We start from the raw sequence: 11,670 nt of genomic DNA, 5'->3' as shown, positions 1-11,670 counted from the left end.
TGGTTAGTGCTAGTCATATAAGTCAGACATTTCACTTAAATTAGAACACTAGACTTGTTAACTGACGAAGATGTCTTCCTTTCAACAAACTCATGTGAGATCCTGTATATACTATTTTAATTTAATATTGATTACTTAAAGGGAAACGTCTGACTGTGACTGTCCGCTGAGTTAAGTTTTGTGTAGTTTACCCCACTAATCCTTCCGGTATAAAGCGGAAGATAGTTACCATATTTTGTAAATATTTAATGTATTTTAATACACTTGATTTGTAACATTAAATTAAAATTGGGACAGTCTGCTATAATTAGCTGAAAATATAATTTTTTTTTAATTTACTGTAATTATTAATTATGATATTAAAATGCTTCAGGAATACTAGGTCAACACATGATCTTTGGTAGAATCTTAAATTAATCAGAATCTATCAAATTGAAAAAAGACCACTGTTAAGACTGCATGGCCCACTGCGTAGCTTGTGGGATATAATTATTATAATAAACGTTTTATTACGTTGAGAGGGCGCTGTTATTTGGACAAAAAAAAATATGGCAGCAACGGTGTCTTCTTGCATTAGTCTTGCGAGACGGTTTTATAGTCTTGCTCCTAGGTTTTCTAAAAATATTTTGTATGGTTCTTCAAGAAGGTAATTATTCATTTGTATTAATACTATTAAAGACTTAAAGTTAAGAAGCTGAATTATTTATTAATTAATGTTTCTTTGATACTGCCACGTGCTCATACAACTTATGAATATTATTTTAGTCATTCTTTACATAACCTAATTATTTAAAATGTTACAGTTTACGGCCTGCTGGTGGCAGTGCTAGTATTATATCACTATGGTTCGTAATGTTTGTAAGCATTAATAATTAACAGTATTATATAATTAAGTTCATATGACTTCAAATTTATCGTTACTGATTGAAGACAATGAGACTGCAACAGCGCGTGTATGCAGTTGATAGTAGTGATAATACTAATATTGGTATATTATTGCATAAGCCGGTATATCATGTGATTTACTCTAAACTCTTGGTTACGTAGATTGTTACCATATGTGTGGATAGCTAAACTTAAAATACAGGCCTTGAATATTTATTTTTTGGGCCAGTTAGTTTTCAAGTATTTTAAAAAAATGGTCAGATATCTAGTAAAAAACACTATACATATATACTTCTCTGTTAGTAGATATAACTAGTCAGTAACTATCTGTGGTAATAATTACAGACGAAATGAAAAAACAAACAAACACCATACTTGAATGCTATGTTTTTTTTAAATGAAACTTTGGGATACGATTGAAAGATGTGTCACTATGTACAAAAAAACTACCAGAAAGTGCCTGTTGATAAATTATTATAGTATTTTTTTTCATAACTGTTGTGTTCTCATAGCCATCTGTTTTTTAAATTCATTTTGACTTGTTTAGAACTGACTTGAATATTAATAATGGATGGATAACAAGTGGTCCTCTACAATAGATGTCAGCATGTTTTATAACAGTGGTTTGAGAAAACATGGGATCTATTGGTCAATCTTGGCTGTTCCATCCTCTAAACTAAACTGAAAACTATAAATAAATGAATAAATTAGAAAAAACTACTTAATATGAGCCCTTGCTATTCATATACTTAATAAGCTTTATTTTACATTTTCTGTTTCTTCAACATCTGAAGACAACCCATTCCAAAGGCCAACCACACTGAAAAATAAAACAGTCTTAGCTGAAGATGACTGTTACCCTATCAAAATTTATTTACATATTTGTGTCCCCTAGTCCTACTGTTCTCACTAGAAACTATTATATTATTAACTGTTAGGCCTATAATATCATGTATCCTCTCTCAACACAGTTTTGTTTAAAAATAAAAATGGAGACCATGTTGACTAGTTTTGTCATCAAGTGTCATTTCATTGAATATGTTATTCCTTGTTTTAAATAATTTTTTTTTTCAAAACATTTGAGAATACATGAGTTTGATGAGTCTTTGAAAAAATAAAGAAATATTAAGAGCTTTCTAGATGGAAAAAATATTTGGAAAATTATTCAAATATATAAACAAATATTTTTTGACTGCCAGAAGTGTATGACCATTACTAGATAAATTCTTCAAAGGGAACATCAGTAGTCGTGTCTACTTGCAAAGAAAGTATTTGGCTGTTTGTAAGAATTTTAGAATGATCTAGCAAACTATGATTACAATATGGAAAATGTAGCCGAGAGTTCTGTTAAAGTGCAGGTTGAGAAAACTAATGTCTTAGCAGTGGTTATAAGTGAGAGACATTGTCCAGCATGATAAGGCTACATTTATTACTGTAGAAAACAAAACAAAAAAAAAGCCCTTCAAAGTCACTGTCTTGGGTAAAGAAAAACTTGAAATTTATTTTAAAATATTCAGAAGGAACATACAATAAATTATCCACTAAAATGTATTATTAAGGATAAAATAATAAAATCTTAGTATACTTGGATACAATTTCATTTTTTGTTTGTTTGACATAATCTTGAGTTATTCAAAGTTCTGTTCTGTTCATTATAAATCTTTCTTGCCTTAAAAATTGGTTAAAAAGTCATGATTTGATAAATAATAACTTCTGAATATTCTGTGTGCTTAAATTGAAACTACAAATTAATCTGGCCATCAGTATAGCTAATTAGATATGCTTTTTTGTTACATTTCTAATTTTTAAAATTTAAAATGCATTGTTTTATCAGTTGGGTATCCTTGGTGTTAACAGTATTTTCTGCTGTAAATCCAGTAATATCTTTTGAGGTTCGTCCACCATAGTAACTGCAGTCTTAAATACAAGTTCTATACTAACAATATAAAAATGTATAATGAATGTTCAGTACTCAACAAGGAAATGAAATGTAATTATATTTGATATACAAACTAGAATAGAATGCATGTGGTTACACTTTGAACATTTTTGGAAGAAAAGTGATAAAATTTGTAGGATCAAAAACATTCACTCTTTTTGATTTACATTAATGACATAGATGAAGGAATGGTTAATAGATTACATTTACAGATGATATTAAGGTCTTGTGTGTTTCTGGTTGTGAAGAGGATGCTTCTGATTTACAAAAGGATTTAGATCATTTAGTTAGTTGGGGAAATAAATGGCAGATGGGTTTAATTATGATAAATATAAGGTAATGCATGTGGGTTATCATAATTTGAATAACAAGTATAGTATAACTTGGATTGGAATAACCTTAACAGTTGTCAAGAAATAGAGATTTTCGTGTAATGGTTTATCAGTCCTTTAAGCTATCCAAGCAGTGTGCTGTTGCTAGTGGTAGGGCAAATAGGATTTTATATTCTATTTACAGAAATATTGAATACGAGTCTAAAGAGGTTATAATTTTATTGTATAGGTCAGTGGTTAGGCCACATTTGGAGTACTGTGTTCAGTCTTGGCACCATAGGAAAGACTGAATTGTTGGAAAGAGTTCAAAGGATGGTCATTAGAATGGTGTCTGGAATAAAAGAGTTGTCACATGATGTTTTCTTTTTTGAAGACAAAGAGGATATGATTGCAGTGTTTAAGTGTGTAAAAGGAATTGTAGGTGTTAAAGCATAATGTTTTTTCATACTTAATGGAAAGGATAATAAGATAAGGAAACAAATTTTGGTGAGGTAGGAGTTTTCCTAAGTTTCATTTTCTTAAGAGAGTGGTTGACCTCTGGAATGTGTTGCCCTTGGATGTTGTGAAGGTAGTAAATATAAATGAGTGTAAGAGAAAACTTTATATATAATAATGGTTAGCTTTAAGTTCTCTTATGTAATAGTTTAGTTTTGAGGATGGGACAGCCTAGAGGGGCCAGCAAGTTCCTTGTTCCAAAACATTGTTATATTTAATGACAACGAGAATCAAACTGAAACCTCTGTAATCACCAGACTGCTGGCTCAGAGCTGATTGTACTCACTAGAGGGGCCAGTAAGTTCCTTGTTCCAAAACATTGTTATTTTTGATGACAACGAGAATCAAACTGAGACCTCTGTAATCATCAGACTGCTGGCTCAGAGCTGATTATAATCACTTGAGCGTGCTGGCCCAGAGCTGATTGTTAACACAAAACTGAGTTGACCTAAAGCTGAAAAACTTGAATTTATCAAAGAAATAATAATAAGAATTTGAAACAACTGTACTAACAATAATTTCAGCTACTTGGATGTTTAAAATAATTGGAAACCCTAATTTTGATCATTTTCTTTACGTTCCAATGACCAGTTAAGCTGAACAAACTGGAATTAATTGAAAATAGTAATGAAAAATCATGAAATAGTAAATTGTAAAAAAATATTATATATTGTTATTAATTCTTATCCTATGAAATCTGGTTTGTGACTTAAATGAAATTGGTAATAATTACAATTCACTTATGTAATCTATTTGACACCTTAACAGTTGATGATGTAAATAGAACTTAGACCCCAACAATATCTGTCACATTTTAATGTGTTTAATCAGTCTCGGTACTGGCTGATAGGCCTTATTAGTACTGAATATAATAATGTAGTAGTTAACACAAGTTCTTAGAATTACATGCTGTACTGTAGTGACAGACCCAGGAGTTAATGCTGGGAGAGTTTATTTCAGCATGTCTTGGAAAACAAATACATTATGTTAATTATTATTTATAGAATTAATCACCGAACAGAACACATAATCTCACTCTGGCACGGCCAGAGTGTTAGGGAGTTCGACTCTTAATCATAGGGTCACAGGTTCGAATTCCGTGACACCAAACATGCTCGCCCTTTCAGCCATGGGGGCATTATAATGTGACAGTCAATCCCGCTATTCGTTGGTAAAAGAGTAGCCCAAGAGTTGGCAGTGTATGGTGATGACTAGCTACCTTCCCTCAAGTCTTACATTGCTAAATTAGGGACAGATAGCCCTGGTGTAGCTTTGAGCAATATTAAAAAAAACAAACACATAATCTTCCATTCTTACTCTCTGTTAAGAACACAGAATGAAAGCTATGTATGTCTCTATCAATCAGCATAAAGTCATCAGTTTCACAAAGACAGATATACGTGCTGAAGAAATTATATTGTATTTTATTATGATTTAGACACCAAGAACATTATTTGTAGTGATGGACCTGAAAGGTACATGAACATTTTAAAATGTACATAAATTTTATCCCTCCAAATAAAACAAAATTACAGTAGCACTGTTTTTGAAATAATGAGAAGAAATGCTCAAAGTTGATAAAACACGTCTGATATGAAAACTTTATTTGCAATATTTCTGGAAAAATCCCTTCATGAGGCAGTTTAAACCATGTTTAGAAAATAGAAAAAAGGTTTAGACAGTAACACCATTTCTGTAAGTGTTGGGAACCTCCTTTATAATAATAACAATATGTAACTAAATTTTCATTTTTTCTTGTTCTTGGACAGAAAGTTTTATTTCCCAATTGCTTATGCCTAAAGTAAATGAAATGACCTATTTTTCTCTTCAAACTTTGCTTTTTTGACCTGGGGTGTATAACAAAAACATGATGGGATAATATAATTGGGGACTGATATGTGAAAATGATTTGCATTACAACGCAAATCTCAAAAAACTCACTTCTAAACATTTTTGTTCATTTTTATATAACTTTAGTATAAATACATGTAAATCTTGATTCATATGTTGTTTTATTCAGACGTTATGTAAATGAAAATGTGCAAATTTGCCCATTTTAACATAGAAAATAGATTAATTTCTAAATTTCATTATCCAGGTCACAAAGCAAAGTTTGAAGGGAATAATGGCCATTTTCTGTACTTTTACAACATAAGCAATTGAGAAATAACATATACTATCCAGGAACAAACTTTGTGTTACCTAGTGTAATAATTGATAAACTTTGCAATGTTACTGTCTCAAAAGTCATAAAACTTTAATGAATTTTTATTTTATTCAGTTCATCAGTGAGGATCTGTTCAACCACAGCATCCAGTGAAAAGACCAGCCCTAAAGAAAAGCCTCCTGAAGGGGGGGATCCAGTAGAGGCAAACCAGCATGCTGCAGAAGCCCCAGTAAACCCTCTTGAGGAAGAAAACAAAAAGCTTATTGAAAAAATTAAAGAAATTGATGTAAGAATTGTGTAGAACAGACCAAAAGAATAAGCGTACATAGATAGTAATTAACTCTTGTTGTGAGCTTGTTATAATGTACTAGAGTTCATCTACACATTGCACGTTAACTATAACTTTTGAAATACCTTCACAAAACTTGGTTGACTTTTAGTAAAGTTTATTTTGTGTTCAAAAAATCAGATATGTAATAAAATATTTTCATTACTAGTTTCAGTGTAAAGTGACTTCATGTTATGTTTAAAAAACAAATTTTTGTCACAAAAATTGCAAATATTATTTGTGTAATCTCTAAAACCTCCAAAATACATTTCAAATTTTTATTTTGAGTAAGAGTTTATATTTTAATTTCTATACCCTTAAGTATGTGGGGTTTGTCACTTGACCAACCTTGTAATCATCGTAAAAACAACAACAAAGAAAATATAAATTATGCTTTTTTGTGTTTGAATAACTACATATTATAACACAAAAATACAACTGTTTAGTCTAAGTAGCGTAAGTCTCATAACACTATATATATTATTATTATATTGACTTTCCAGTCATGTCTAGCTAATATTACCTAGGGGGGGGGATTTACCTATTGCTTAACTTAAGTGTATGTGGTAACATAAATATTTATATTTACATGGAATTCTTTGTGCTTAACCCTATTGCTGTGGGTTACAAGTTAAACCCATGTCATTGTGTTTCTTGACTTGCATTCAAAATTTTATGGATTTATGTCAGTAAGTGTGGTGTTTAATTTATAATTCAGATTGTAGTATTATATGTTATTTAATTTCTTAATTTAAAAGTGAATATGAAACAAAACCCTAAATACTGAGTTTTTATGTGTATCTCATGGTATATTAGATGCACCACTGGTTCAGATTTTGTGTTTGTAATGTCAGAATATGAAGTTTAATTTTGTACAAATTATCTGTGCTATAACAAGCAGCAGCCTAATACAAAGGTTGTAACAAGGAAAAATAATTTTTTTGATTTATTTTCTTATTCACTGTTCTGTGTTTAAAAACTTGTTTGTAAATAGTAATAATGTATATACACGTGTATAATAATAGAAATGTGACTATATATTACAAAATACTAAAGCACAGCTAAGACATGTCACTTTGTAAGGATTGAAGGTTTTATAATATTGGATACGGTAACATGAATGAAAGTATACTACATCATTATAACTGTTAGCCAGGCACAACTGGAAGGCCAATATAATATATATAAATGCATAATGTTATGAGATTTAAGCTATTTAGATTAAATGTTTGTATTATTTCTAGCCATTCTTGAATGAAAAGAACATAATTGTGAATCCTGGCTAGTATTTTCTGTTTAAAAAACATTATGCCACTCACAACTGATAACTTTCTAATGTGATAATTAGAAATGTTTTATAAACTGTATTATACCAAACTGGTTGTGGACCTTCTTTGTTCCTGTCTCAATTAACAGAAGTAGATTTATGTGAGGTCCAATGTCAAAAATTTGGGTAGCACTCAACACCTACAAACCCATAGTGTGTGCTGTTTCTTAAAAACTATTTTAATGTTTTCAACATGATGGGAACATGTGTGTTTCTATCCAGAACACTTGAGAGTTTGGTAGTTTTTTACTGCCTTCAAGAAAAGGTATTTCTCTTCAGACCTAATCAGTTTTCTTTAAGATGAGTAATATAGTATTAAAATGTGTTTTTGTTTCTTATTATGTATCTGAAAATGAATTCGGAAATGAAAGGGTCAAATTGTAGGTTTTTGAAAACTGAAATGCTGCTACGATTCTGTAAAACTTAATATAAAGAAACCTACACTTGTTATACAGTGATGTCTTCCTCACGAATAATCAGTAACTTCTAGATGAAGTCATGGCTGCTTACATTGATTTATTAATGAATATTAGTAGGACTGCTAGTAAACAGCCTCATCTGGGACATGTTAATAAGATACCACATCAATCTAGCAAGTTTGGTAGTCAATTTTATTTTGATATTGACTTCACAAATGGCCTAAATCCTTATGTAAAACAACAGCTTCCTCTTGACAGCTAGCAACACTCAAGACCTTAATATCATCAGTAAAAATAACAAATTTATTGACCATTCCTTCATCTGTCATTAAAGTAAGCCAAAAAGAGCAAAGGGCATAAAACTGACCTATGAGGTACCCCACTTACAACATTAATCCAGTTTGACTGAACCCCAACCCTCTGCATTCTTCTAGTCAGGTCCCCTGTCGTACAGCAGTAAGTCTATGGATTTACAACACTTAAATTAGGGTTTGATTCCCCTCGGTGGACTCAGTAGGTAGCCTGATGTGGCTTTGCTATAAAACACACACACATCCAGCCACTCTTTTATCCGATTTGCTATCCTCCACACTTACAGAGCCGATTGCTTTAGAAGCCTTTTGTGTTGCACCTTGTCAAATGTTTTTTAAAAATCCAGATACACCAGTCTACACTATTACACTCACCTACATATACATTACCATTTTCAAAGAATGTCAAAAGATTTGTAGGGAAAGATTTTCCCTCAATGAAACCACGTGGACTATCCCAAGAAATTCTAAACTTTGTTAAATGACTTTACAAATCTTTTAATAGTCCTTCCACAACTTTCGACTATCCCTGGTGAGGTTTTTAAAACCTTTTCAGAGGTTCCAAGGTTTAAAATGTTTCATATTAAAATTTCACATTTAAGGTGTTCGCAATCTAATTTTACCTAAATTGTGTGTTTACCAAAAAGTGTTTGTCATATAATTCAAAACTTTGAATTGAATTTGCAAGTAACAGATGAGTTTTACAGAAGTTTTGGAAATATTTAGTAATTAGATCAGTGCATCTAAAACTGCACTTCTTATCACCAATACATTTTATTAGTTCTATTAGTATAATGGAGAGAGGTGTGCTTTCTTGTTATGATATCAGTTTATATAAACTACACTATTAATATTTGTCTGTAAAATGATTTATCTTTGTGTTACTTGTAGGATAAATACAAGAGGGCCTTAGCAGAAAATGAAAATTTAAGGCAGAGGATGAGGAAACAGATAGAAGAGGCCAAACAGTTTGGTATACAGAACTTTTGTAAAGACTTACTGGACATTGCTGATGTATTGAGTAAAGCAGTAGAAAGTGTTCCCCAAGATTCCTTGACCAGTGAAAATCCTAACCTAAAAAATTTGTACGAAGGTCTGAAAATGACAGAAGCCCAACTACAAAATGTCTTCAAGAGACACGGTCTCAATCAGATTAATCCGCAGGGAGAAAAATTCAACCCAAACCAACATGAAGCACTGTTCCAACAACAAGACCCTTCAAAGGAGCCTGGGACTGTTTTCATCGTAACCAAAATTGGTTATAAACTGAATGAGAGAACGATTCGTCCGGCACTAGTAGGGGTAGTTCAGGGTTCAGCATAATGATATGTAGTTGTTACTAAAGTGTCAGTAAAAATGTAATAGTTTATTAAAGAGAACATTTATAGTTTATGAAACAGCTTTTTCATTGATTTCTTTCTTATAAAACGAGACTTAAGACACACCAGCAGCAATGTCAAATACATATAAAGATCAAAATTCAACATTATTCCAGTAATTAAATTACCAGTCTAATTGGCTGTATCATGAAATACATTGGTTTATCAGTTGGACACTGTGTTCATTTGTTTACCATAATCCCCTCCACAAAAAATCATGCAAGGTTTGACCAGATAATATAATAAAGATTGTACAAAAATATTAAATACAGTTAATTGAAGTAAAAGTGGAATATATACTGAACAGAAATATAAACGCCCCATGTCAGACTTTTGAGTTTTTATTAACATTAGGGACATGCAATATATGAAATCAACCACAATTCTTGTTATTGAATAATCTTCAAATCACTGTCCATTACCTCTTGACATTGGCATATGAACAGGACTGTCTCTCCTTCAAACATGGTAGGGGTCAGGTTGAAGAAATTCACTGTTCAGTATTTTGTGTGTCCACCATTTGCTTCTGTCAGAGCAACACATCTCCTTCACATGGAGTTCACCAGGTTGTCTATGGTGGCCTGTGGGATGTTATTCCATTCTTGCTGGAGTGCCACACGGAGCTGACGCACATTATCCAGAACTGGAACACGGTCGCGAACACGTTGATCCAGAACATCCCAAAGATGCTCTACGGGCAACATGTCTGGCAAATACGCAGGCCAGTCCAGAACTGGAATGTGCTCAGTTTCAAGGAACTGGGTGCAGATCCTGGCAACATGTGGTCAGGCATTGTCATGTTGGAAGGTGACATTATGCTGCCAGACAAACGGCACTACAATTGGGTTGAGAATCTCATCCCGATATCGTTGCCCATTCAAGTTCCCCTCAATGAAGTGCAATTGTGTTCTTTGCCCATACACGATGCCTGCCCACACCATAACACCACCATCTCCATGTGAACAAGCCGGATGTGGCGATCCTGTGCTGGGGTGGTCAGACGTGGATGAGGTCGATTTGCAGTACTGCCCATCTGTTGAACTCTCAATCATCCTATCGTCAGATAGTGAACATTCAGTGACCGCTCTGGTGGACATTCCTGCTTCCAACATGCCAATGGCACGTTCCCGCATGACTGGAGTCATCTGAGGCATTGCTGCTTTTGTCAAAATTTGACATTTTGAGGTGGCCTTTTATTGTCCCCAGTATAAGGAGTGTCAGAGTACTGCTCATTCTGTTTGAGCAGCGTCTGGATATGCCACACCCATGCACTCAGTGAAATTAACGCATCACTGAGCAAATGCTCACAGGCAGTAGTGGACTCAACTTTGGGATACTAATCCAGAGAAATATCCATTTTGTACAAGTAAAAGGAGTATACACTAACTTTGGGTGATACTCTTCATGTGACACCAATATTTCACATGGGACGTTTATATTTTTGTTCAGTGTAACTTATAATTATGAGACAAGCTGTTGTAGAAATGAGTGAAGTTATTGTAAAAAGTTTAATAAGGTGTTTCAAGCAGTAGTTTGTCACATTCATCTATATTTAGATAATTAAAAGTTCTAACATTCAAGATTAGGGTTCCTGTGATTCTCAGTTTTTTTCCATTTTAATTTTCTAGTACACACAAAATAATGCTACTATAAAAACACGGGCTTGAAAATGTAGTCTTTATATTTGGTTAGTAAAATATGTTGTCAGAAAAGTTTGTAGGTACTATGACAGTGTTGTGTATTCTGTTTCTTCTAATATTTTTATGAAGTTGTCAGGGAAGTGTTAAATATGAAAAGAAACACAATTTCTGAAGGTTTCATTCCTGTACAATGAATAAAGGTTATTCCATTATGTGGCTGTAGTACATTTTCTTTGTCACAAAATAACAGATACGATCTTCATAACATGTTATGAAAGAGTTATACTTGTCACGTTGGGTATAATCACATAAAAATGGTTTTAAGTTGCATTGCTTAAAATCAACTAAATCTAATCACAACTTTTTTTTTTATCATTGAACTTATAAAAAATACATTTTATTTTCTCAGTGAACATCTATCACGGAACTGAAACTTAATTTGTAACTG

At 32.4% G+C, this 11,670-nt stretch overlaps 1 protein-coding gene across 1 annotated transcript; it reads left to right on the top strand.

The window, feature by feature from the left end:
* The first annotated feature begins 489 nt into the window (after window positions 1-489).
* Window positions 490-11,433, top strand: LOC143223820 (grpE protein homolog 1, mitochondrial-like). Its single transcript, XM_076452297.1, has 3 exons — window positions 490-646; window positions 5,933-6,104; window positions 9,095-11,433. The coding sequence occupies exons 1-3, from the start codon at window positions 549-551 to the stop codon at window positions 9,524-9,526; spliced, it is 702 nt and encodes a 233-aa protein (XP_076308412.1). The 5' UTR covers window positions 490-548; the 3' UTR covers window positions 9,527-11,433.
* Window positions 11,434-11,670: the final 237 nt, after the last annotated feature.

The sequence above is a fragment of the Tachypleus tridentatus genome, chromosome 8 (assembly GCF_004210375.1).
Source record: "Tachypleus tridentatus isolate NWPU-2018 chromosome 8, ASM421037v1, whole genome shotgun sequence".
NCBI lineage: Eukaryota > Metazoa > Arthropoda > Merostomata > Xiphosura > Limulidae > Tachypleus > Tachypleus tridentatus.
Note: the sequence above shows the minus strand (reverse complement) of the source record. Positions and strands in the feature narration are given on the sequence as shown.

Bases quoted from the DNA above. Each gene is read 5' to 3' on its own strand.
- LOC143223820 (XM_076452297.1), top strand. From the start codon at position 549: ATGGCAGCAACGGTGTCTTCTTGCATTAGTCTTGCGAGACGGTTTTAT. The intron at 647-5,932 runs GTAATTATTCAT...TATTTTATTCAG, and splicing joins TTGTATGGTTCTTCAAGAAG to TTCATCAGTGAGGATCTGTT. The intron at 6,105-9,094 runs GTAAGAATTGTG...TGTTACTTGTAG, and splicing joins AAAAAATTAAAGAAATTGAT to GATAAATACAAGAGGGCCTT.